This window comes from Podarcis erhardii (assembly GCF_964252035.2).
Source record: "Podarcis erhardii genome assembly, chromosome: 13".
Lineage (NCBI taxonomy): Eukaryota > Metazoa > Chordata > Lepidosauria > Squamata > Lacertidae > Podarcis > Podarcis erhardii.
The window spans coordinates 16,350,873-16,378,845 of record NC_138502.1 but is presented as its reverse complement, the minus strand read 5'-3'; the positions used below and the strand labels follow the sequence as shown (position 1 = coordinate 16,378,845).

Genomic DNA, 27,973 nt, shown 5'->3' with positions numbered 1-27,973 from the left:
AAGTAAATGGTTCTTATGGCTGCCAAGCCTACATCCCCCATTGGAAAAATTCCAGTAAATTAAAGAAGTGGGCTAGTAGGGATTGTATTGAAAGGGGCACAAACTTATTTTTGTAGTTGTACTTTTGCATGATCTCTCTCTCTCTCTCTCTCTCTCTCTCTCTCTCTCTCTCTCACACACACACACACACACGGTTAGGGGTGTTCAGTGTCCCCATCTTCCCCATCATGTGTACATTTATTCTTACATCTCATAGAATCATAGAATATAATCTCTGTGTTTTCTCCTCCTCCTCCTCCTCCTCCTCCACCTCCTCCAACCCCCAACCCCTTATTTTTTCTTTGGTTCGTACTGGATGAGCTTCATTATTGCATCGTTCTTCATCACCCCTTCAATAAACTCCTTTTCAGCAAGTTTGTCTGCAAAAGGAGAAAGAAAAACAACGCATGCATGTAAAATGTGAGCGGTAGAATTACACACAAAAGAAGCGAATGGATGAGCCAAGGCGGCAAGGGGTGGGGTGAACTGGGGGAGATTGTGAAACTCTTCCCCCCCCCCCAGGGCTTTCCTCCAATTGGGGCGCCTGATTTTTGAGGAAGAGATGGGTACAGTGTGTGTGTGTGTGTGTGTGTGTGTGTGTGTGTGTGTAGTTCTTTAGCAGCACACTCATTTGTTTATATTTTGGACATCCATGCAAAAATGGTAGTCCACAAAAGTTGTTAATAATGCTTTGGATTTGTATGGCACCTTGGTTTCCCTATCCTCAGAATTAAGAGCATTTGTAATCTGCAGGCAATCTTGTGCAGTAATCCTTGCAACAACTTGCATGGGGAGTATACTTTCCCCCCATATGATGTGCATATATGTTAATGATGAGTGCTGTAATGCCTTCTGCAATTTATATAGGAGCTCACCGCAAGCTGAGTTAACAGTAAATCAAACTTTTATTCTTGATGAGGCCCTGCCACAACATAGTTCTGATTCAGCTCTCCAGGAGCTGGACTCCTGGGTTGTCGCTGCTTCTCTTAAAGGGGCCACAGGCCAAATATTTAATTGATAATAAATACATTACAGGAGCTATCTTTCGAAGGTATGTCCCCACCACCCCCTCTCTCTTTTGCAAGGCTGCTTAATTGCATAAGTAGTTAGTGATTTGTAGGCACACCAGAGGCCTGGAAGAAAATGTTTCCCTTCAAGTTTCTGAAATCTCCTTTTATGGTTGCCTTGAGGATTATTTTTCCTTTGTCAAAGGCCATCAGGCAAATGGCATTTACTTTTGTCTCCACAAGGTGGGCTATACTGTGTGGACCAGGTCTAAAGAGGAACACTGTGTGCATGTGTGTGCGTGTGTGTGTGTGTGCGTGCGCGCGCGCGCACACACACACACACACACACACACACACACACACACAACTAATATTGTTCTATTTATAGCACCAGTGAAGTAGTTGTCTATCTTTGTTCTGTGATATTTCTCCTTATTTTGTCATTTCCCCCCCCAACTTGCGTGTGAATGCCTTGTTAAAAACTTCATGTGAGTTGATAGCTTTACTGCTTTTTAAAGTTTCAGCCTCGTCCCCGGTCTACAGAACATAAATCTCTATAAGTTTGCATGTGGCCGTGGATTCATCCTGTTTCTAATGCTCTCATGCACTGCACACAAATAGATGTGTGGACACATGAAAACAAAGGTGCCACATTCACTCCTCATTGAGCTGTTTTGGGTTTACACCCATTAGCTGTTTCCCCCTAAATATTTTTTGGTATTCTTGTAAATCTTGGGCTTCTTCAAGGTCAAACACCAGTGAAGGACTGAAGGTTCTGAGACATATATATATATATAATGCTAACTGAGAAAGAGGTCAATAACAGTGGGCTGGATCCAAGCAAAGTTAATTGCACAAGTTGGGACTAGCTTGTCCCACTGATTTCAATGGGACCCAAGTGTAACTCATGCCAAAGACCACTGGGCCACCTCTCTCCATACTCAGTGGTGCTTCATGAAAGCCTGTGCTCTAGTGCTGAGCTACGGCCATTTAAAATCATTCTAGCCCACTGAGAGGCTCTGGATCCAACCCCATGTGTTCATATAGGGATAAAATACCGTATTTTTCGCACCATAGGACGCACTTTTTCGCTCCTAAAAAGCAAGGGAAAATGTGTGTGCGTCCTATGGAGTGAATGCAGGGGGGAGGCAGAGCTCCATGCACTCTGGCGGGCTTTTCCACAGGAGGGAGAAGGGACTGACTGGCCGCATCAGTCCCTTCTCCCACCTCCCAGAAAAGCCAGGAGAAGCCGTGATCTCTTTAAAGGAGTTGTGCGGCTTCTGCGGGCTTTTGGGAGAGGTGAGGGAATCCCCCCACCTCCCAGGAAAGCCAGGAAAGCCCTGCGCAGCGTCTCCCGGCAAGGAGAGGCTGCACGGGGCTCAAGGGGAAGCCAAAACAGCGAGCGGGATCTATCCCGCTCGCTGCCTTGGCTTGCTCCATAGCTGCGCGCAACCCCTCCGGCAAGGAGAGGCTGCACTGGGCTATGACTTCTTTAGCCGTGCGCAGCGTCTCCCGGCAAGGAGAGGTTGTGCAGGGCTAAAGAGGAAGCCAAAACAGCGAGCGGGATCCATCCTGCTCGCTGCCTTGCCTTCTGCCATAGCCGCGCGCAACCCCTCCGGCAGGGAGAGGTTGTGCGCAGCCTGTATGCTGCTCTTTGGGGCTTGGGGGGGGGGAAGATTTTTTTTCTTGATTTCCCCCCCTAAAAACTGGGTACGCCCTATGGTCCGGTGCGCCCTATGGTGCGAAAAATACGGTAATCACCCCCCACCCTGCCCTCTTGTGGCAAGAAAAAGTGTGTTACAGACTTAATAGCTTGAAGGAAGGTCGCTACCTGTTTCTCCCTTGCCGAAATATGCCCACAGCTTGTTGGCCCGTTTCTGGGGGGTGTTTTCATCATCAGCCAGGGTTTTCTGCTCTTCTGGAGGAATCATCTTAAATATGGCCTGTTGGAACAAAAGGGGGGAAAGATCATAACGCAACCACTCATTGGGCCTACTCTGAGCAGGACTTGGTTGGATGCAACCCTTCTTGTGCAGGATAGGGTGCTATATATATATATATATATATATATATATATATATATATATAGCGCATCTTTACCCTTGCAAGCCAAAAAAGTTTCCCAGAACTCTTGGCTTAACAAAAAAGATGGTCCCTGGTCTCGGGCGTACAGTCTAAAAGACATGACCCACAAGGTAAAAGAGATGGGGAAGGAAGAAATAGGAGAGAAAGCAAGCTCAGGGGTTTAAAATAAACATCAGTTCAAGTAGCCTCATGGTGATAGTTGACGAAGAGAGTTTCCATTGCAAAGGTACTTGACGACTCGCGCAAAGTCTACACCCTTGTGCTTTGAGCAGGGTGTCAGGGATAACCAGGTAAGGCCCACTCCCTCAATCCACTTGGAGCCAAAGTTCCAGTTATGAGTTTCTGGAGCCTAAATGATGCACTTCATTTTTCTGTGGTTCATTCTGGTGGCTATTTCACCAGTGGGAAAGGAGGTGGAACATACTGTTATGAGTTTGTGGTTGCTAGCCACTTCTAATCCCTGGATTCAGCAAGTGTTAAAAGTGAATTATTTTTTTTATAAATATTTATTAAGGTTTTTTTTTTTATAAAAGAAATGCACAAATAATAAACAACATTAGTTATATCATAACAAAATCTCATAACTTCTTTGGACTTCCTCACGTCTCCTGCTCCCACTTACATCGTTGAAAAACTTTTTCAAGCAAATTATCATCTTGTTTACAATCTTATTTCCACTCATTTAAATATAATCTAACAATTCTCCAAAAGGTTTATGTTTTCCTTAATCTCACTTATCATCAAATTCCAGTCTAATTTAGTGGTGGTCAATTATTTTATGATCAAGCATCCTTCTTAACATTCAACCAAATTACAATATTTTTGTATATAAATCTTAAATTTCTTCCAATCTTCTTCAATCCTTTCTTCTCCCAGGTCTCGGATTCTGCCAGTCATCTCCGCCAATTGCATATAGTCCATCAGCTGCATCTGCCACTCTTCCAGTGTGGGTAGATCTTGAGTTTTCCAGTTCTTAGCGATGAGTATCCTTGCTGCCGTTGTTGCATACATAAAAAATGTTCGGTCCTTCTTTAACACCTTCTGGCCGACAATACCCAGGAGTGTATTGTGAAAAGTGTTAAAAGTGAATTAAGGCAGGCTAGCCTCCTGGGTTATTAAGAGAACAAGGGATGAAAGGGCTTGTGCTAGATGGCAAATGAATGGGGGTCCCCTCCAGCAACAGAGAAAGGCAGGGTTTAGAGTAGAGAGGGAAGGAGTGATGTCACTGAGAAGGAAAGCAGCAAGCTGGAGCGAGAGGAGGAGAACAACATCATTAGAGAGCAACGTTTGACGTCTTTGTGAATTTAGGGCTTCCTTCTATGGAAGAAGCAAGACCCATTTGGCGTGTAAATGCTGTGAACCCCTCCATCCTAAATTCAGGTTCTATATATAAGTAAATGAACCATATGTCATCAAGACACTGCCATCTCCACTGTGCTTCATTTCCAAAAGGAAACACGAACTCTGTGTGAGCGCCTGGCATCTTGCCCTGCTCAGAGATCGGGATGGCATGCAATACTACTGACTTGACATCCTTGACTTGCAGGCAAATATGTGAGTCTGCTGGTGGCATGAAGGAAATGTTATAAGCAGCAGCCTATCTGGAGTCTAGACATTTCCTGTTGCATAACGGAAGCAGAGAATAAGGCTTCTAATGTAAAATCGGGCCACTTCGGGAGACAGCTGAGAATCCCAGCTTTAATTTCACAGTAGTAGACACAGGTCTCTTGCACAGAAACTAATCTATTGATAACCCTGGGCAGTGCAATGTGTGCAGGGCTAAAACTGAATACACTAAGGCTGATCATTCTTTGTGGAGCCTTGGGTGGTATTCAACCAAATTTTACTGAGACTAGACCCGCTGAAATGAATGGTCACAACTAAGTTAGGTCCATTAATTTCAAAGGGTCTACTCTAAGTAAAACTTCAATGAATACCACCCCTTATTTTCCCATCTGCAGAGTGGAAGTACCCCATGTGCCTGTTTCACACACGTTTCTTGTAAAAGCAAACAAGGATTGTAAATCATATTGCACCTTTAAGAAGTTAATAGCAGCTACTATTTTATTTTTAACTCCATTCTCTTGGGGGTGTCTAGTGAGGTTAAATGTAGGATACTGTATATGTGTAGTGAATTAAAAAAACAAAATCAATCTACTGAATTGGACATATGTGAGAAGCTTTCTCCCCATGCATACCTTATTAAACAAAGCAAGTTTCTAAGTTTCTAGTCTTCCTGCTGAAAGAAACTGCCGGGAAATATTTCAGTGTGGCTAGTGAATGCTCCAAAGACAGAAAAGGACTGGCCAGAGCTGCTTCCAAGGGGCCAGAGAGAGTTTTCATTGCCCTTCACAGCCTCCTGTGGATTCCAAGGCTGCTATTGTCTATAAGAGCAATGAGGACTCCAGCTTTCATCAGCCCAGCCAGCATCACATTATTTTTTTATACTTATTAGTTGCTTTACTCACTAAAGTGACTCAAAGCGTTTTACAACATAGTATAAGCATTAAAACCAATTGCAGCAATAAGCAAACCAACACAAGCCTAAAAGGTCACAAAACAGGGAGCAAGCTCTCCAGTCCCCCAGAAATGGCCATCAATCTGGATGCCAAGGCAAAGCAGGAAAGGTGTGAGGGGGAAAAGCTGACTTCACATTGAAGCTACAAGGTTCGCACTGGTAAAAAACAGCAAGCCCATCTTTGTTATATGGTCCTAGAAGGGGCAGGGCTGAAGCGGCTGTCATGAAGAGTCCCTACAGGTAGAATTTCCCACATCACCAGTGAGTCCCATGTAGAATGAAAGAGCATTTTATAGTAACCGTCTCAGCATTATGGCAAAATATTGTCCAGTTTCCCTTCTTTCCCATAACTGTTAATCCATGCCTTTTCATTCTGAGGAAGTGTAAAACCCAGAACAGATCACAACCTGGCCTTTGAATGTTGCCTGTTTGTGTCCTTCCATTGCCTTCCTTGAGGACTAGATACCTGCCTTCAAAAAGCATGCCACAGCTTTCCCATCCCTGGTTTACAAACTTCCCCATCAGCCACCTTACCACCAAACCACATTTTTTTCCTTTTCTACCTAAGCCATTTGTCCTGCTAATTTTGCCAGCATCCTTTGATCAGCTGAGCGGGGGGGGGGGGGAGGGGGAGATGGTGCATAATAAACAAATTGCCTTGGCTTTATTTTGACATTGGCCTGAGGGCTGTTTCTTTCAGAAGGGATTCACGGGCATAGCATAACTTTTGGTTTCCACAATTAAAGTGGATTAAAGGGTTCTGTGGCCCTTGCCCACAAGAAATCCACTTAAAAAAAGAAAAAGAATCAAGCTTTTGGAGGTATGGAAAGTGACAGAAATGCATTGAAATGTATGAACAGGTGCCCAGTGGAAAGACAGATAAATACCCTGCAAGCAAACACAGATGAATGCTCACTGGCATATAACTGCCCTGCAACCAAATCAGCATAAATGCTCAATAAAGAATGGATATAATCTAACCACCGTGTTAGCTTTGCACAAGCAAATCAGTATTGACTGCCCAGTAAAAATGAATGAATGATGTAAGATGCTGATTTCTGAGCATGGGGAATGTGCTGCCTTGTTTCTGATGTATGTTGAGCTAGACTCTCATCACCTCATCTCTCAGCTGAATGCCTGGAAAACCTGTTAGCTGCCATCGTGACACATGTCGAGACATGGCAGTGAGGAGTTGGCATTCCCCATAATGCTAAACAGCAAACAAAAAGGGTACCTGTCCCTTTTCAAGAATGACTTTCCACACCTGCAGTCCATCTCACTCTGCAGTATATTTGGGTCTTCAGGAAGGGTGTGTGTGTGTCTGTCTGTGTGTCTGTCCATCCATCCCTCTGTCCCTCCCCTTTCTAGTTTATTTTTTACCACCCCTGTTAAGTTGTGGGTGAACATATCAGACGACATAGCGATTCTTCAAACAGCTCTTGTTTATTCACAGGCCAGAACAGAACTGAACTGAAGGGTTCAGCCAGCCTGCTTATATAGAGCTCCACTAGAACGCAACAGTAACCATTTTCTGTAACTATCCAATCACTGAACGTCACTTTCAATCCCTTATTTGCATATGTGGACCTGAACTATCTACAGTATCCCCCTGCAGGGCCAAAGTGGGAACTTCAGTACATAACAACCCCCTAAGAAGGATTTGGGCTAGTAACTAAGGGTTGCTTCCAGTCAACCCACTTTTCGAGTGTTCATTCATTTATTGAGTGGGGAGGTTACTTGACACTGCATCAAACCATTCCCCCCTCACTTTCCTTATGGCAAAAAGTCAGATCATGGGGGTAGCCATTCGTTGTGCACAACCTCCTAATCAACTATAATCAGACAACCCGAATCGCACCTGAAGAAACAACGACAGCCCGCTAGGTCTTATTCCAACTTCTCGTTTTCTCTCAACCTCCGTTTACCCTACCTGTGCTATTCCAATAATCGTGACTTCCCTCACACAAGGTTGTTACAGGAATGACCAAACAAAGGAAGCCTTTCTTTACTAATCTATAAACGGATGGACATACTTAGGACAGGAGACATGTTTATGTGGTGGCCCTTCTTCCTGGGAGACCTGTTTGCTAATGCTAGCTTACAAGGGGTCTGTGATCTGCTCACTGGATTTCAGTACGAAGTTTTGCTCAAGAGTGACAGATAGCGTTGAAGACCAAGAAGTCTAAGAGAGGCAACCCGAAGATATAGGGAAATGAATTAATGTACCACAGAAATGGAGGGAAAACGAAGTTAGTGTACATGGATGGAACTCTTAGTCTGTTTGGAAACAAAATACAGATTTCTCTCTCCATCCATGCAGCACACATAGGAAACGGAACTCCCTGTGTTTCACACAGCTGTTAATAACACAGGAGCCCGGCTAAGGAAAAACATGTGGCAACACTAATTTAGGGCCTCCACAGACTTCCTTTCTATTTATGCTTATCTGTGCTCGTGTTGGTATTGTGGCAGGTATGATGCGGTCCTGCTTTCAATACGCTTTGCGGCTGCAAAAGTTTCATGGTGGACATACTGCTTCGTATCCAATCATTACATGTCCTGCTGAAATCCTGTAACTTATTTTACCACAAATGCCCTTTTGTTGAGAGGAGCGTTTTCATTGTGCTACAGTGCGAAGGGGTGCTTCTCCAGACAGCAGTCATGAGCTAACCCTGTGGAGGCATTGCAGCAGTGCTGGATTTAGGGTGATGTGGGCAGTTCTCCCACACAGGGCACCAAGACGACGGGGCACAAAATAATAATAATAATAATAATAATAATAATAATAATAATAATAATAATACCTATATTTCTACAGATACCTACTGAGAAGATCCATAAAAAAGTTACTGTTACCAAAAGGAATTCATGTGAAAATAAGAAATATTTTGGGGAGGGTGCCAAATTTTGTCATTGCTCGGGATGCCGTATTACCAGAGTCCGCCCCTGATTGCAGAACAATGAATAAAGCGGGATGGTGTGCAGAGTCGATCCAGTATAAATTCACCACCAATGCGCTATGGTTGCATCAATGACAAATACATCCACACACAAAAACCCCACAGCCCAGCCTGGAGAGGAAAGGGTTACGACAGTATTCTTGGTACTCTGGAAGAGGAAAGGATCCATTCACTGGTAATTATAAATAAATTAATTAATTTCCCCCACAAACCGAGCTGAAATGTGGATGGATCTGGAGCACGTAATTCTTGTGGGAAGGTCATTCAGAATTCCCTAAACAAGTAAGCCTCTGAAAACCAACACCAATACCCTGTAGCGTTTAAGAACCAGGACTTTTGGGTTATTGGGGTGAGGAATGGGATATCTCTGCACCAGCTTCCCCAGCCAGCTGGTGGGATTTGTTGTACAAACATCTGCTCCGTTGCCATCTCTTTCAAATACTGTATGAAATTCTTCAGCCCTTGCTGAGATCTCCTCCAAACCTATCCCCAGACAGACTTTTCTGCTCCTTGTCTCCCCTTTCCAAGGTCGGAGGAAGCTATTCCTCCGGACAAGACAGTTGAAGCGAGGCAAATACTGCACTGAGAGGGTCAGGGATTTAACCCTGCCTAATCCAACTTTAATCTCAGATTGCTCTGCCCTTCTTCCAAGGTTTGTGGCAAACACATCTGCAGGGGGAGTCTAGATCAACGGAGGAAGGCTGGCAGCAAGGAATTATGGGTTACGTATGGGTTAGATACTGCGCACAGCTCTGTGAAATCTCAGAGGTGCAAAATTTGTACAGGCACCTTGGCAGCTTCTAATGCAAGGCAGCCACTTTTCAGTCGGCTCTCAATTTAACAGTTTTCCTGAAAAAGGAATTACCTCGCTATGGGAATAGCAGCATCCAAATACTTGCCTACACTCCAAATTTTATCCATTTCAGGCCTGTTTAACATGTTATGGATCCCACCACAAACTGAATAAAGGAAACTGTAATCCCCGCTCTGGTAAATACAGTATTGTTAACGCACCTGCAAAATTAGAATTCCCAGCCACCTTTGTGAGAAGCCATGATGGTTAAACTTGCTTCAAACTAGTTTATACAGTATTTTGTAATACATATGTGTTTAGATTTGATTCTGGACCTGAGGGCGCAATTGTCGGGTTTTAAGAAATATAGATGTACCTTTCCCTCCCTGCTCAAAAAATATATATGTGAAAATGGCTTCCTATCTTCCTTAAAAGATGAACATTTGCTTGCAGGAATGAACCTGCTGAGGGCAGCTGAGGCCATGAGATAAAATTAGGAGAGGATTTGAACCTGTTTACTCTGCTGCCAATCCAGCTCATCCTGTTAAAGGAATGTAACAGGATTTCCCCTGCCATTGGGCAAGGCTAATTCTATTTTGACACAATGCAAAGCCTTCAGCTAAGGTAATCCGTTGTCATCCCATCACCTCAAGGTGGGTCAAGAGAAAGTCACATGACCAACCATTCCTGCTCCCCTCTTTAACTGGTGCAGCCATGAGTTTCAACATGTGAGGCACCTGCCATGGGAACACAGGATATGTTTCCATGTTGGGGGACAGGGCGAAGGAGGGTAGAGATGATTGAGGGAAGAGAGAGCCTGGAGCTCAGCTAGATGGGTCCATGAATGGGTGGAAAAAGGGTAGACACTCTTATAAATTTCCATCTACTGCAGCAGGTTTGGGGTGAACGGAATGCTGGGATAAGTAAGGCCCTGTTTTTCTGACCAAGAGTAGGCCTGATGCAAGGTTAGATGGGACCAAAATGATCCAAGCAGGGGACTGGAAAAATAAAACCAAAACCCCAATAAGGATTTCAGTGCAGTGGTTCCTTCAGGTGGACTTCCGTGGCCTTGTCTCCAAACATATTATGTGTTAAAAGGGAATATTCCCCCCATGTAATTCCACAACCAGTTTCAGTGCATCTGGTCTTGCAGTGGGGAAGCTCTCAGCCTGGGTCTTCCCAGTATTCCCTTGTCGTCATCCCCACCCCCCCGCCTACAAGCCCCCTCCCAAAGCCTCCCCTCTGTCTCGCCCCACACGCCCTCCTCACTCACCGTGACGATCTCAAGAACCTCGTTCTTGCTGATTTCTCCATTGCGGTCCACGTCAAAGAGCGAGAAAGCCCACTCTAGTTTAAGGTTGGTCTTGCCGGTGGAGGTGAGGTGGAGGGCAATGATGTACTCCCGGAAGTCGAGGGTCCCATCATCGTTGGTGTCGAAGCTTCGGAAGACGTGCCGGGCATACACCTTGGGGTCAGAGTTGGGGAAGAACTGGGCATAGATCTTCTCAAACTCGGACCTGCTGATGCGCCCGTCCGGGCACTGCTTCTGGAAGCTCTCATACCATTTACACAGCTCGTCCTCCGAGTACTTGGTGTTCAGCTTCAGGTCTTCAAGGATCTCCTTGGAGAGGGCCCCACTCTTACTATTGCCCATGGTTTGGCTGTACGCTCACCCCGCACCGCCAATGCTCCGAGCTCGTCCTCCTGGTCCTGTTTCAACAGAGCTAGTGGAATGGTTGGTACCTCGGCACCTTCTTATATAGACTCCCTGAGGCGGGGGAAGAGGGTTGAGAGGACCACGCAGCCCTGCACTTGCCACACCTGGTGGCTGTGAGTGTGCATGCGTGCACACACACACACACACACACACTATACACACAAAGAGAGGGGCTATTTTGGTTGCACTGATCACATTTGCCCCCAAGCTCTTTAACACAAGGCAAATCGGATTTAGGCATCATGGGCCTTTCTTGCTCCCTCCTTCTTGATTGCCCTCCTGGCCTCCCTCCTCTTAATGCCTTGCTCAGTGCTGTTTCCGACCATGTGCAAGCCTGGAGAGTGACTGGGGAGGAGAGGGGTATTGGGAAGAACAAAACCATGGCCGGAAGCAGCATACGGACTGGTGATTGACGGATGGACAGAAGAACACAGCTGTTGCTCTGTTGACACTTCCCCCCTCCTGCAATATTCCCCACTGCTGGTGCTAAAACACACCATGTAGACTGATGGTATAGACAGACTTTATATAGACAGACAGATAGAGCATAGATCAATAAACCATCAACCAGACAGAAAGACACAAAGGCCAAAGAATGGGAGGGAGCTAGGTTTCAATCCTATGCAAATGTAGCTGGGAGTAGCCCCCCCCCCAAAAAAAAAACACACACAGTGGGACTAAAGTTAAAGCAAGCCAGTGCATAGGGTTGCACTGTTAAGTATGTGCCTAACTTTCCTATTATAATTATTGGGGAAGGAAGGAAACCAACTGAGTGGCTATTTGCAAGCCCAAGTTAAGCCACCTCTTCCCACCTTGATCATTTATTATATAGAAGAGCAGAGTGCTCTGTTTCTCTGCAAGGTGCTTCATCCTGATTTGTTTGCAGAAAGATTAGACAACGTCAGTTATTTAATGAGCATTTGTTCTGATTTACTTGTGGGTAGGTTAGCTGAGGTTCCATCAATGCAAACACCACCCCCACATTTTCCAGTGCATTTCCCCCTCACTTTTCTTACTGCAAAAAGTCCACTCTTTCAGGTGAAGTGGGTTTGTTGTGTAAGACCTCCCAATCAATTGCACAACCTGAATTTGCTGGCATATGATCAAATTTATAATTGAGCAGCCTGGATTTGCTGGCATGTGATCAAATCCCACCTGGAAAAGGGGCAGTCTGGAAGTGCCCCTAGTTTCTTGGTTGAATAGCTTTCAAGCAGGTGGAGAGAAGAAAGACAGCCATTATTATTATTATTATTATTATTATTATTATTATTATTATTATCATCATCATCATCATCTTCTCCATCAAGGCAAAGGCACACAATGAACTGCAAAAAGGCAGACCCAGATTTCAGACCCCAACACTATCTGAAAGGCAGCGGGATAGAAGCTTATCATGATCTGGGTCCTGAACATCTCAGGGAACATTTCCCTTGTGAGTGTCCCTCTGCCCCCACCCCAAGCTTTACCTGCTCCAGGCTAAAGATGGTACCTAATCCAGGTACCATCTTTCAGCTCACCCTCCCCTAGAAGCACAGCCTTTCCCACTGTGGTATCTGGGTTATAGAATTCTTGCCCTTGAGTGGGTCATAAAAGCACAACAGCCTTCTGGATCAGGCCAGTGGCCCATCTGTTCAAGCATCCTGGTCTCACAGTGGTCAGCTACACAGGACCTGAGCACGAGCCCTCTCCCCTCCTGTGGTTAGTAAATCCTTTGTCCCCTCCTTTCTGAAAGTCACTCAACTTGGTGCCCATTGTGGCTCCTGTGGGAGGCCGCCCCACATCTTAACTGGGAGGAAAACTTTTCTCTAATGTGTCATGCTTAATTTTATAAAGTTCTACCATGTTGCCTTCTTGCTCGCCTTTTCTCTAAACTACATTGACCCATCTAGTTTAGTATTGTTTACACTAACTGGGACCGGCTCTCCAAGAATTCAGATTAAGGAGCATTCCCATCCCTACCTGGAGATGTTCGGAAATTGAACCCAGGACCTTCCGAACATAAAGTAGATGTGCTGCTACTTGAGCCCACAGCCCTTCCTTCCTAGTGTAAAGGTAATGGTAAAGGTACCCCTGCCCGTACGGGCCAGTCTTGACAGACTCTAGGGTTGTGCGCTCATCTCACTCTAGAGGCCGGGAGCCAGTGCTGTCTGCAGACACTTCCAGGTCACGTGGCCAGCGTGACGAAGCTGCTCTGGCGAACTGGCACCAGAGCAGCACACGAAACGCCGTTTACCTTCCTGCTGGTAAGCGGTCCCTATTTATCTACTTGCACCCGGGGGTGCTTTCGAACTGCTAGGTTGGCAGGCGCTGGGACTGAGTGACAGGAGTGCACCCCGCCGCGGGGATTTGAACCGCCGACCTTTCGATCGGCAAGTCCTAGGCGCTGAGGCTTTTACCCACAGCGCCACCCGCGTCCCTATCTCTTCCTAGTGTAGGGATGCCTTATTTCAAAAAGTGAAGAGTTGTGGAGCTTTTTAAATTTTTAGTTTAGTTTTGCTTTTTTGGCAAATTGCAAAGAATGACACTGCTGACATGGGTCCCAGACATGTTTCTGATTTCCACCCAAACACTGCTTATGGCTGCAGTATTTCGGCTATGTCCAGAAAACATATGGCAACCCTTTCCTAGTGTCTGCGAGTGCTCCAGTTGGAGATCAGCCTTTACCAAAGGTGTCATGGGCTTTGAAGACACTTGAGCTCAGCGCACAAGAGACGTGCTAAGAGGAAGGCACGCTTGGCAAATCCACACCGTGATCAACTCCTGCCCAGAAACCAATGTCCCCACTGTGGAAGGATGTGTGGATCCAAAATTGGCCTCCACAGTCACTTACGGACTCATTGTTAAAACTGTGTTTATGGAAGACAATCTTACTCGGCTATGAGTGATCGCCAAAGAAGAAGAAGCCACAGAGCCATAGATTTGCAGAGTTGGAAGGGACATTGCAGTTACTTTCAGTTGCTAGGTTTAGTTGATTGATATACAGACTTTGACTTCTATGATTGTCAGCTTTTTAAATGTTATGTTAAAATTTCTAATTGTAAACTACCGTAGCATTAATCCAATACAATATAACATTATTATATTTCACATAAGCTGTATATCCAGGGGTAAAGTTTGGATAGACTTTGGTGCTGAAGATGTCATATGCAACCCCAGGATAGGATGGGGGCAAGCATCAGAATGAGTGTATATTTAAAAACAGAGCTTTAATAAATATAGACAAAAGTAGTGGGAGGGTGTGGAAAGGTTGACAAGAGCAAAAGGGGTGTGTGAATGCAAACAAAAAGCAACATAGGGGATGGACGGATAAGACAAAGCCAGGGTGGTATAGTGTTGTTTAGAATACAGAACAAGGTTCAGAGAGACCTGGATTCAAATCCCCTATCGTTTGTGAAGCATATTAGGTGATAATCATCACTACTTCTCCACCTAGCCTGGCTCATAGGGTTGCGAGGATAAAATGGCAGTGGGGAATGTTATTGCATGGAGCTCTTTGAAGGTAAGCTGGATGTAAAAGGAATAAATATATTGGCAGACTATATGAGTAAGTGCAATGAAGAACTATTGGGTCCGACTGTTCATTGATGGATTGATAGCATTTATATCCCACCTTTATTCTCCAAGGAGCTCAGAAATAATACCCACAGGTTCAGGTCCTGAAAATCAGATTTTTAATCTTATCAAAAGCTGCACACCACCAGCACAGGATAATGATGTTTGGCTGTCTCTTCCAGGTGAGGTGTTTACTACTGAGCATTATCTGCCTGCTGGGAGGCTGGACAAAGTTGTGTTAGAGCAACTGTTATCTCGCCACTGCATCCCCCCCCCTTCACTCTCTCATTGCAAGTGGGGAAGTGGTTCTGTTGCATAAGAGTGGGATCTTAATTCCATAATGTGGATCTTCTTATATGTGACCGAATCCCACTGGAAAGTAGAAACGGCCTGGAGATACTTTGGGATTCAGTCTCCTTTTCCTGTCAGGCTATTGATCTCAAGAGGACTACAAAAAGGCCTAGTGTTGGGCTCTCAGACTCTTGGTTTCCACTCAAGTCGTGGCTCCCTATGGCTCCTATCCCATAATGCCTCACCTGGAAAACCTTGGTGTTCCTTGTGGTCACTACCTGCTGTTCGTGTTCTCTCTTTCAAGAAGATTCAGACTTATGTTAATTTCTCTCATTCTTTAGGTCAAACTCCTCCCCAGGAATTCCTAGTTCCCAGCCTCCCCCCCTTCTCTAACCAGTAGGGAGCACTCCTTTCCCAATGGTGTTACATAGTCTCTGACCGCCTCATAACACCCACCCACCCCACTCTGCTGGCTAATTGCAATGGGCCATGGCTAATTTGTCTGTCCCTTGCTGTCCTCAGCCATATGTTCAATCCGCTTTGCCCATCCAGATCGGCCAGTAAAGCAGTATTAGTGTCAAAATTAATCTTGTCAGGATTCAATTGTGTGTGAGGGGAGGGAGAGGCAGAGAGAGCGATCACCCCAAAACCTCAACCCCTCACGAAGGGAAAAGGGAGAAAGATTGCAGCATAAAAAAGATGGCCCCTTAGCGAATTTCTATTTCTGCTTTAGAGCAAGTGAGGTAGAATCACTAGGAAACAAAGAGTGAATCGCCCTGCAAAGTAGCACCTGGAAACTGACTTAGGCTGTGTACCTTCAAAGCACCTTCAATGCACATTCCCCCCTCAAAGAATTCTGGGTACTGTAGTTTGTTAAGGGTTTCTGGAAGTTGTAATTATTTGAGGGGTAAACTACAACACCCCTAATTCTTTAAAGTGAAGAATGTGCTTTAAAGGTATAGTGTGTGTGTTCTGCCTTGGGGCACTTCCTTAGGCTATCACTTCCCCCCAGCTCAGATTCGATCACATCCTGGGAAATTCAGGTTGCGTGATTATAGTTGATTAGGAGGTTTTGTGCAACAAACTGGTTTCCCTGAAAAATTGGACTTTTTCAGATAAGGAAAGTGCAGGGTGGCACTTATTCTGATGTGACTGTCAGCTAATCTCCCCACAAACAGGTAAAAAGGAATGATAATTTAACAGCCAACATCATATGAGCTTTCTGTAAACAAATCAGGACAAACAACAATTTTTGGGGTGTCCTGGTCTTTACTTTTTTAAATATGGGAACCCTACAGATGTTCAAAAGCAGGTAGTTCAGAAAGAACCCATAAGTCCTCTTGGCCTTGTTATGACTTGAGAGATGGAGACAGGATGATGACCTGACTCTAGAACAGAGGGTACCCCTTCTCATATCAGCTTCTCCACAGTGCTGTGCAGTAAAGGTGGGCAGTCTTTAGCCTTGAGGTATGAGAGAGACCATGTACAGTGGTACCTCAGGTTACATACGCTTCAGGTTACAGACTTGGCTAACCCAGAAATAGTACCTCGGGTTAAGAACTTTGCTTCAGGATGAGAACAGAAATCGTGTGGCGGTGGCACGGTGGCAGCGGGAGGCCCCATTAGCTAAAGTGGTGCTTCAGGTTAAGAACAATTTCAGGTTAAGAACGGACCTCCGGAATGAATTAAGTACTTAACCCGAGGTACCAATGTACAGGAACTTGGGAAGCTACTGTATACGTGGTCAGGCTCTTTGTCCATCTAGGGGCCCAGTATTTTCCACTCCAACTACTCTGTAGGTCCGGATATCAGGCAGAGAGATAGGATTATGCCTTCACCTGTTGCCTCATCATCTTCCTTTCAGGGCCTCTGGGGCTCTTTCACATACTAACCGTGTTCCACATACTAACCTGCAGTCTTATGGCTCAGTCCTGGTTAGCGGGGGTGGAAGGATTTGTCAAATTTTTGTTGTCTCAGTTTCTTTTTTCTGCCAACCTTAAATTCAGTACAGTGGTACCTCGGGTTAAGATGCTTCAGGTTACAGGCGCTTCAGGTTACAGACTCTGCTAACCCAGAAATAGTATCTTGGGTTAAGAACTTTGCTTCAGGATGAGAACATAAATCGTGAGGCGGTGGCATGGCGGCAGTGGGAGGCCCCTTTAGCTAAAGTGGTACCTCAGGTTAAGAACAGTTTCAGGTTAAAAATGGACCTTAATTCCAGAACGAATTAAGTTCTTAACCCGAGGTACCACTGTACTCCAGTTTAGTGCAGCAATTTGTGATTTTTTAAAAATAATACTCATGAAAATCATTCAGATTTTTTTTAAAAAAATAATATTTATTACATTTAAACCTTATAAACAAGAAGAAAAAGAAAAGAAGAAAAAAGAAGAAGAAAGAAAAGAAAGAAAAAACAATACAGTACAATATATAAACAATACACCATACAACCTTAACACATTAAACTAAACAAAACAGAGCAGAAAATCATTCAGATTTTAGTGCAACTCTATCCCGATAAGCACATCTTTGTATATGCAGTTTTGACTATTTGCAAGCAATTTCTCCCAGTATAATTCATTTTTGTATGTTGTTTTCACGAATATATACATTTTGTGCACATTTCCCCCTAATACACGCATTTCGGTAAGCATTGTTTGGTTTGGAGAACTACTGGTACATTGCAGAATTTGGATGTGTGCGAATTTCAGAGGATGGCTGTGTTTTGGTTCTCCTCTCGTTTCAGAAAGTGCAAATTGGATGAATTCGGCTTTAAATATGAACTGAATTAAAATTTCTCTCCCATCCAGCTCAGATTAAGCCTGGCTTGCATCATCAGAGCTCCATGGAACAAGGAATTATAGGTCACATCTCCTTCATACATTTAAACCACACAGAAAGCACATAGCTTCGCACACACATATACACAGGACCCTTTTAACTGTAGTTTTGTAAGGATGCCAGGAGCTGTCTCTCTGCAAAGGGTAAACTACAGTTCCCAGGAATTTGGGCGAGGGGAGTGAAGCCATGTGTTTTAAATGTATTGTGAGGATGTGGCTGTCTTCTAAAGCTGTGGTTTTCAAACTGTTTTTTCCCCCCTGGAGAATTCATGGAAGCTTATCAGGAGTTCCTTCCTAATAATGTGTGCCTGCGCACACACACACATATATAAATGACAGGTGACTGAATGGGCTCTGTTCATTTATTTATTTACAGCACATTCTGAATGGCTGGGTGTGTACCTGAGGCGTACAATGTGCTGTGTGCATGTGCCGTGTCCTGCATTCAAGTTTCTCCAGTGCCTACTAAGTTACAGGAACTCTCTAATTGCCTCCTTATCATTCCATCATCCGTGTCCCTGCATTGATAGACATTAAAATAAATGAGGGTGGGGGCGGGAACCAAATTTGAGGTCCTGAGCAGCCAGGCTGGCAGCAGAGGAGACAAACTGACCCCAAGAACACAGACTTGGGGTGGGGATTTTGCAGTGGAAGGAGGACAGAAACAAAGGATTGATCGTGAGCAGGACTGGCACACTAAAGGAATGGGGAAGTAATACTAAAAAAAGAATACTACCACCAAAACTCTTTTTTGAGGTAAGAAAGGGGTAACGGTTGAATTATCTCGAGGGGAGCAGAGTGAATGGCTCAGTCAGATCCATAGCTGTCAACTTTTCCCTTTTCTTGCAAGGAATCCTATTCGGAATAAGGGAATTTCCCTTTAAAAAACATTGACAGCTATGATCAGATCGCCCTGGAAGGAAGCATGTTTTTAAGGGATGCTACTTTGGAGAACCTCAATAGTTTTAAGGGTTGCCAACCTTTGAACCTCCCTCTGCAGCTACTGATGTGCATCGAGGTGATCAGGTTTATTCCACGTTATGAAAAAACCCTCCCTCTCATTTCTGCAGAAATGGGAGCGGTTTTTCCCCAGGTTCATTGGCAACCCTACAGAGTATACATTTGGAAATGAGTTACTGTTTGCCAGACTTGTGCGTTCGGGTGCTGTGGGGTGGGAGGTGTGTGTGTGTGGTTGTGTGGGGTGTGGGGACAGAGATCTACATCCATTTATTTGGAGCTCCATTTGTGTGTGCCATTCCGCCTAGGGAGGGTTGCCAACTTTTCAGCCGGGAAATGTACCTCTTTGCCTGTAACAGTCAATTGGTGTGAGGGCAAAACATTTAGAACGGTGATGCTGTATTACCTCCATCCTGTGAAACTTCACAAGTTCTTAACATGCTTGTTCATCTTGGGTTATTGGTTGCCAACTTACCACCAGTATCACACGGCAGCTCAGTCTGCATCAGTTGACCATTCTGAGCAGGGGTTGCCTGCCAATTTCAGCGGATCAGAAAAGGCTCAAGAGCAGGCTGAGCAAAGGGGATCATTTAAATGTGCAATTCTTTTAGTCAACTGGCCAACACAAAGAAAACCTGTAATCAAACTAGAGAGTTTTTAGGCATATATGCAAGGTGCCTCAGTGATCTTTTATGATTTCTGCTACCCTGACTGTGTTTTTATTTCCTTATCTTGTCAGTTTGTATTTAATGATTTGATACAAAGTTTAATACTAGTTGTAGAGGATCAGGACAGGTTGTTGGGCTGGATTTTATGGTGTAGTAATGGTAACTCCGCCTTTCGCCAAAGAACTCAAGGCGGTTTCCCTCAAGTGAAAGCTGTGTGGAATTCTTTGGCAATAGGTAAAGTCATAACTACAGTGGTACCTCAGGTTAAATACGCTTCAGGTCACAGACTCCGCTAACCCAGAAATAGTACCTCAGGTCAAGAACTTTGCTTCAGGATGAGAACAGAAATCCTGCTCCAGCGGTGCGGCAGCAGCGGGAGGCCCCATTAGCTAAAGTGGTGCTTCAGGTTAAGAACAGTTTCAGGTTAAGTACGGACCTCTGGAACGAATTAAGTACTTAACCCAAGGTACCACTGTATAAGGAAACAAATCTCTACAGACAGGAGTGAGGCAGAGGGATGTAGGATGGGTGGGGAGACACAGAGATAAAAGAACTGATGTATCATTTTTGTTCATGGCACAAATAGATAATATATAGAAGTGTATTACATTCTATATTCAGGTTTGGCAAATTTATAAAGGTTTAAATTAAACTTTATTTCCAGCTTTTCAGGGGTCTCTGGTTTCAGATATTTGTAAATATCTGATTAGCAGGACTCAGGGGCTGGGCTTTGTTCATTGTGGCACTTAGGGATTCTACCCCCCAGGGAAATCTACCAAATTCCATCTCTGCTAAAACGCTTAAAAAATAATCCATCAGGCATTTACTGCTTTTATGCTGTCTCCTGGGCTTTAAACTTATAATGTAGCTGTGCTTTGTACTTTTGCCATTTGATTGACTTAAAATTAGTGTTTTTATTGTGGTTATACCGCCTGGTTCATTTTTTAAAAAGAAGCTAGGAACTCTTTCAGCCAGAAGGCAGGCATTCCCCAGGTGCCACAATACCCCATCTCTGTATCTCATTGACACAAAGACATTCCACCTATTGGTTCAGTCTGCTGGACAGCTGTTGAAGGCAGCTTTAAAAAGCTGGCCACTTTACACAATTAAGGATGCCAATTGACCAGTGAGGGACTGTCCTTTTACTTTGTGTTTTTAGTGGCTGTGGGATGTGTAGAACTTAGCAGAGGAAGTTTTGTGATGCATGGAAATAAAAATATATAGTCTGTTACAGCAGCAGCTTCAAAAACTGGCAACTACCAACTCAGCATTTGATCATTGTTAGAAATCCTCAAGAATTTTACTCTCCCGGGACTGCAAACTCTTCAGCTGACCCCCAGAGCTGCTGGCTTTACATCAGCAGTTTGACTTGAAGCAGTTGTTGCCAGTTTAGATTTTAAAAAGCTTTGTCTTCTATAGCTCAAACTTCTGTTAAAGGGAGAGGAGCCTGGGCTAGGCTGTTGTTTTCCTGATCAGTATGGCAACCCCTATTCCAGGGGTCAGCAGACTTTTTCAGCAGGGGGCCGGTCCACTGTCCCTCAGACCTTGTGGGGGGCTGGACTATATTTTGAAAAAAAAAATATGAAGGAATTCCTATGCCCCACAAATAACCCAGGGATGCATTTTAAATAAAAGTACACATTCCACTCATGTAAAAACATTTTGATTCCCGGACCATCCACGGGCCAGACTGAGAAGGCGATTGGGCCGCATCTGGCCCCCAGGCCTTAGTTTGCCTTTCCCTGCCCTATTCCTTTCCTAGCTCCTCCTGAAGTCAACCTTCTTTATATCTCTTTTTTTAAAAAAAGATATGGGCACCTCGACACTTTCCCTTGAGAACGTGTTCCAGTCCTGGGCTCTTTCTCTCAGCTCAAAAGATTATCTTCATATGTAATCTAAAGCTCCTTTCTGGGCAGTGCAAAGCAATTCTGTCTCCTCTCATTCTCTCTCTCTCTCCACACATGCAACCTCCCAGATAGAGCCTGATAAGAATTCCTCTCTTCTTTTCCAAACCAACTGGCGACATACAGGACATCCTTTTCTACATGGCTTGGGGAATAAAACATTTCAATGGTCAGCTAAACAAGAAGACGGGCATACGTGTCCTAAATGTGGTAGAAATGGCTTTGATGGTCTGGAAAACACACTCACAGCAAATGTGTATGGAAACCCAATCCACCTTAGAATGTTACATTTGTTTTCATCCTTGCGATGTAACATCTGTCTTCACCCTTACCAAATATCTTTAGGCTTCAGACTGTTACCTCTCTCTTCATTCCTACCTAGTGTTGTATACAGTACAGTGGTACCTCGGGTTAAGAATTTAATTCACTCTGGAGGTCCGTTCTTAACCTGAAACTGTTATTAATCTGAGGTACCACTTTAGCTAATGGGGCCTCCTGCTGCCGCCGCGCGATTTCTGTTCTCATCCTGAAGCAAAGTTCTTAACCCGAGGTACTATTTCTGGGTTAGCGGAGTTTGTAACCTGAAGCATCTGTAACCCAAGGTACCACTGTACTGTGTTGGTCAAATGGAGAGCTGACACCGTGAAGTTAATGGACTTGATGACGAAGGTCTATTAATTTCAGTGGCTGAGTATAACTTGGTTAGATACAACCCCTAATCTTTCTGTACAGTCATAGGTAAGGTAAAGGTACCCCTGCCCGTACGGGCCAGTCTTGACAGACTCTAGGGTTGTGCACTCATCTCACTCTAGAGGCCAGGAGCCAGCGCTGTCTGCAGACACTTCCGGGTCACGTGGCCAGCGTGACAAGCTGCATCTGGCGAGCCAGTGCAGCACACGGAAACGCTGTTTACCTTCCCACTGGTAAGCGGTCCCTATTTATCTACTTGCACCCGGGGGTGCTTTCGAACTGCTAGGTTGGCAGGCGCTGGGACCGAACAAAGGGAACGCACCCCGCCGCGGGGATTCGAACCACCGACCATGCGATCGGCAAGTCCTAGGCACTGAGGTTTTACCCACAGCGCCACCCGCGTACAGTCATACCTCGGGTTAAATATGCTTCAGGTTGAGCATTTTCAGGTTACGCTCCACGGTGACCTGGAAGTAACGGAATACGTTACTTCCAGGTTTTGCCGCTCACGCATATGCAGACGCTCAAAATGACGTCACATGCATGCGAAGAAGCAGCGAATCACGACCCGCGCAGACGTGCGTTACGTTCTACTCAGGATTCGAACGGGGCTCTGGAACAGATCCCGTTCGCATCCAGAGGTACCACTGTACTTACAATAGTTTTCAGACTTGCTTCTCTACAGGCTTTGTGTTTTTCACAGCTATATCAGCACATTGCTGGATTATAGCAAGATCCATTCAATCCAGCATTCTGTCTCCTAAATGGTCACCAGCTTCTCTCTCCCCCTCTCTCCCTCCCTCCCCCCCCCCGTGTGTGTGTGTGTGTTTGTATGGGGATTTTCTGTCTGCTTTTCACCTTCAAGACGGGGTGCTCAAAGTGACCAACAAGGCAAAACATATAAACGGAGAATAAAATAGTTAAAAAGTAAGATCCAAATCTAATCCACCATTATGCTCTTATTTCCCTGGTTTTCCTCCCTAGGATGGATACTGCTGCCACCCTCCCAACCGTGCCTTATGACCATGTGAGGGTCAACATGGAGAGGGAAGAGGTTTCCCTGGAGCGCTCGGCCTTGCCCCTGGACCCCCGCCTCATAAGTACCATCACGGGAGGCGTGGAGGCCTCCTGCCGAGACTGCCTGCTTCCCTTTGGGCTGCTGATGAGCATCATCGGCCTGGCTGCCACTGGTGTGGCTGGTGCCCGTGACCCTCCTGGCTCTGTGCTGTCTGTCCTGGGGTGGGTCTTGCTGGGGTCCGGGGTCTTGGGGGTGGCTGCCAGCTGCTTGTGGCAGCAGTACAGGAGCCGTAAGAGGTGTGGCAGCTGGACTCTACTGATGGAGCCAGAAGCAAAGAAAGCGGTCATATGAAGACCTGAGACCAGATTTTTCCTGTCAGCTGGAAGAACACTTCGGCATGGAGTGAGAATCCAGCCCGAAAGGCTGTTTCCCAAGGAAAGCCCAATTTTGAACTGGTGACAGGTTCCGAAATCCATTGCAAAATCTCAATCCAAACCAGTCCAGGTTTTATAATCAGCCAGTTTCAACTTTGAACAAACGGCAACTGCATTCTGGGGTTGCCAACCTATATAAATTGGAAATCCATGCTGGGCCATTTCTTACCCACGTTTCCCTTCTAGTCTGGACACACTTGGGGCTACTCCAACCATCCTGTTGAAAGTAGTCACCTGATTCTGACATGGTAAGACTGCAAGAAGTGACAGTGTTTTGGAAACACTTCGGAATAATGTATTACCTTTTACGCTGTGCCAGCACTTGGCAACAAAGTCCTAGGCCTGGGTGAAGAGAAGGAGCCCTTTCCCAATCCTAATTCCTTGCAAATGACGAAGTGGAATGCAGTCTACAAAAGTTTACGTCTCTATAAGTTCCTAGTCCTTATGAGGCATGAAGAAAATCCATTGCCCTCCACTAAAACCTCATTCCTCACCATTATAAGGGCCAATAATTTGTTCATATTGATAAGATGACTTGTTCCTAGAAACCACACGCCTACCCCAAAATTGGACCTCTCTGCTTTCTTTTCTTTCTTTCTTTTTAAAGCACGTTTCTCGTTCCCAAGTTTGCAAATATTGGCTGAGGTGGCTTTCCATGGGTAAGAGAGGGTGGTGTATTAGTATCTTGTGTAGCTCTTTGAACTTCTCTTACTTACCAGAAGCGGAGTATTATATTTTAGAATTATTTCTGGTGCAGAACGAGTTGGTAGAAAGCTTATCCAGCCCTACTTGTGCCATTGAAGACAAAGACAGAAAATATATATGCCTCTCTCTTTTCGTTGAACCCTGTTGGGCGCTCTCTGATAAAGAAGGGATAGACTCCCTCCAAGTTTCCATCTTAGGCCAAATTCACAAATGTAAGCAACCAATTCCCTGCAATGGTGCTTCCACTTCTGAGCCATCTGCTCCTCCTGGCAGTATATTTTCCACACTGCAAATCTGGGGAGCTGGTCAAGGCTCCAAGGAAGACCAGGAGAGATGGTAAATGTGTTTCTGGACTACTTCAGACTGCAAGGGGCGACTCACATGCTCTTCTAGAAGTGGAGGGAGCAAAGGAATTCCTGCACATAGAAAATTAGCATATCAAGAAGAAAAGTAGGTTAGATCCTTTCCCTATAGATTTCTATGTGCAGGGCATTCAGTCACGGGAGACCTCATTCCCAGTCTGAAGTGGTACTGTCCAGTTTAGCATACAAATTACTGAAAACTGCATCTTTAGACCTCATACAATCAATTTGGCCCAGACCCATCCAGCAAAGGCAAGGCCTCAAAGAGGAAAGGAAGGCCCCGTTCCCAAACCCTGGACTGACTACAAGTGTAACTGCAGACAATATACTCTTGGTGGCTGGCTTGATCTCGGCCATCTCGGTGCCCATGTATAAACAGACCAAGCTTATCACTCCGGCCCACGGTGCCACTCCTAGGTCAGGACATTGTTCTGAGAGCAAGCCCCGGTTTCCTGCTAATGACACACCCCAGGCATAGTTGGGAGTTTGGTCTAGGAGCTGTCTGCTTTCAAATTGCATTAGGAAAGTCACACACACACATCCTAGAGTTCACCAAGTCACAACATAGCATAGTACATTTTCATCCCCACATTATGCACTCAGTCTCAACCAAAGTCCATGTGCAGGTGAACATCTGCATTACTTAGCCAAGAAGATATGGCCAGTCTCATTGGAGTTTTGCCTAGACTTACAAGATGGTCCTAAAGAGATGCCCTTTGGCCTTTGCCCATGTGCAGATGCTAACTTTCCAGAGATTAAGCGGCATTACTACAGCATGTCATTCATTTTATGCATCCTGCCACATTCCCTTCTATATTATATTTAGCTATGCGCCTTATTGCTTTTCCATAATCTAGTGATTCATTTATTTATTTTCAATCAGCTTTATGTATTATCCTTGGAAAGAAACAGCTCAAATACATTTTGCAGCCGAAAGCAAAGGACAAGATTTCTGTCACAACCACATCCCCACATGACACATACAGAAGCTGAGTAAAGGGGGCTGGGAGACAGAGACATTCATGTGGGGAGGAGGTTTTCTCTTCTCTGGGGGAAAAGGGCCAGAGGAGGGGTTGAAGGAAAAGGCTGTGGCAAATAACGCAGCCATTTCCAGAGATGGATTAGGTATCAAGCAGAAAGCAAAGTCAGTTCCTGCTAGTTGACTGATACAAGACCAAACTCTGCTTTCACCTGCTGCCATGTTGTGATTGGCTCTGTCCCTGCAGCACCATTTAGTGGCTGATGGGCCTCAGTAACTTTCAGCCTTCTCAAGTGGTCCCTGGGGGTAAAAGTTTAAGAAGCCCTGACCTAGAGGACATAGCTGCGGCCTTTGGCCCTTCACTGCTTCACCACCGGCCATGCAGTGCACAACAGCCCACAGGGTGGTGGTTATGCAATAACCTTGGTTTGTTTTTATCTGACAGAAGCATGCCATGTCCATTGCCATGCCAATGAATATTGTGTATGAAGGTGCATCTAACATTTATACCCTCTGAAGATATTTACTTTGAGTTGTAAAGGTAAAGCTGCAAGGCTGTTGCATGGTTAAGCTGGGGGGAAAGAGTACCTATATATGAGTTTAGTGATGTAATGGTGGGATATTGAATGAAATTAAATATATGAATGAATTCCTAATACAGTGCTGCTGGGAAAAGGTCTTTTTTCCCTCCCAGAGGACTCTGTGCCAGAATTGGGACTTCTGGAGAGAAGGGGGAACCCTCCACCCACCCCTCCCAACTCTGGCTGCCCGCTCAATTGTGGTGCCCAGGAAGGGAGATGGCAGGGCAGGAAAGAGGTCAGGACATACGTCAGCCCAGGGCTTCATATAGCTAGCTGGGGTCATTGGGAGGCCTGCCAATAGCCTGCTGGGCCTATTAGATCACCTTGCTTTGGCTCAGCAAGCACCACAGAGCTCTAACAAAGATAGCTTGGGGCAGGGGACAGAGATAAGAGCCACCTGTAAGGATAGGTGGATTTAGGGAAATGCACTCACACCTGGCCCTATGGCCACAGCCATCTCCAGAGATCCAATCACCTCAGTTGTGGACCTGCCAGAACCTCACAGCTTTCATGCGGAAGGCACATGCTATACAGGACAGTGAGGTGTTTTAAATCTGGAAGCTTCGCCGCATTTCTCACCAGGGAATCAACGTTGAATGGACAGGTGAGGTTCACGAAGCATGCATGCGAATGCACATCCATTTCACACCAGGTCCTATTTCCTGTTCAGTCCCCTCCCTTTTGGGATGTTCCTTTCTGATTGCCCCACCCCACCCCTTTAAAGCATGAGAATAGTAGCAGCAGTGCTTGGACCAGATTCAAATCCCAGCAATGAAACCTGTCAGCCTAGTTTCCTCTCAGAATTGTTGTGGAGAATAAAAACATGGTAAGGAAAGGAAGCCCTGGACCACCAGCACTTCTTGGGAGAAAAGAAATGCAGTAGAATTTTGTGTGTGTGTATATATATATATGGCTAGTCTAGCCTCTTATCAAGTCTTCCTGTGGCTTCTCCAACCACTAAATGCAAGGGGAAAGGGAACAGAAGTTTGTGAAAATATTTGATGCAACCCTGTGTCTACTTCGATGTAGGTCCTAGTGAATTCAGTGCGGCTTACTCTCAGGTAAGTGGAGCTAGAATTGCAGCCTATGCCTTATCTCACCAGTGAAAGACTTTCCTAGCTTAACTACCAGATTCTGCAGGCAGCAGCCCATCAGTTTTTGCCTGCATCGTTCCTCTCTCACACAACGATGCTCTGAACGAGCAGAAAGTGCAATTATCATTCAGCAACTGCAGCCAGCTCTTATATCTGAGGCGGAGACATTAACACAAGAGTTGGTTTTCAAGTGCTTCTAAGCCTCACCTCAGAATAAAATTCACTGGTATTCATCTATCCCTTGGGACAAGAAAAAATGGAAGTATACTAGGTGGTAACAAGGAGTTTTCTTAGCTCTAAACTGCCATCTGTTGGTCATTGTCAAGGCAATTAAACAAGCATCTGTAAATCACCTTCATGACCCCCAATAGTGGACATGGAGACTTAAAAGAACGGCTCCTTTTATTTTCTCTCCCCACCCCACCCCACCCCATTTCCTCCTATGCCTTTCTTCTATTCCTTTTCCCCCCCACTACTGAATTTGTCTTGTAGCACCTTAAAGCCTACCACATGTATAGTGCTATATGCTTTTACAGAGGCCACTTCCATTATACTCTCAGAGTGCTATTCTCAGCAGGAGTTATAAAAGAGTAAGCTTCCCAACAATTGGGACAAGAGACTCCACAATGCAAAGTAGTTGTATGTATATGAGAAACCCAGTTATCAGCAAGATAGGAGAGTATTTGGCCACAAACTTTTTGAGTTGACTGGCCTATGATGTTCTCTTCGTGCAAATGAATCTCTCAGGACAGGAAGCAACACAGCCTCTTTTGCCTTTT

General features: G+C 45.1%; 1 protein-coding gene and 1 long non-coding RNA gene across 2 annotated transcripts; one reads left to right on the top strand and one right to left on the bottom strand.

Moving 5' to 3' along the window:
• Window positions 1-304: 304 nt before the first annotated feature.
• On the bottom strand, window positions 305-11,565 carry RCVRN (recoverin). The gene is made up of 3 exons (XM_081836213.1): window positions 10,676-11,565; window positions 2,878-2,989; window positions 305-419 (listed from the first exon to the last, which is right to left on the bottom strand). Exons 1-3 carry the CDS (start codon window positions 11,054-11,056, stop codon window positions 331-333), a joined length of 582 nt encoding a protein of 193 aa, XP_081692339.1. The 5' UTR covers window positions 11,057-11,565; the 3' UTR covers window positions 305-330.
• A 6,666-nt stretch (window positions 11,566-18,231) lies between these two features.
• LOC309327139 lies at window positions 18,232-26,175 on the top strand. The gene is made up of 2 exons (XR_014150423.1): window positions 18,232-18,558; window positions 23,006-26,175. It is a non-coding gene; the product is annotated as an uncharacterized lncRNA (long non-coding RNA).
• Window positions 26,176-27,973: the final 1,798 nt, after the last annotated feature.

Bases quoted from the DNA above. Each gene is read 5' to 3' on its own strand.
- RCVRN (XM_081836213.1), bottom strand. From the start codon at position 11,056: ATGGGCAATAGTAAGAGTGGGGCCCTCTCCAAGGAGATCCTTGAAGAC. The intron at 2,990-10,675 runs GTGAGTGAGGAG...TTGTTCCAACAG, and splicing joins AGGTTCTTGAGATCGTCACG to GCCATATTTAAGATGATTCC. The intron at 420-2,877 runs GTAGCGACCTTC...CTCCTTTTGCAG, and splicing joins TTTCGGCAAGGGAGAAACAG to ACAAACTTGCTGAAAAGGAG.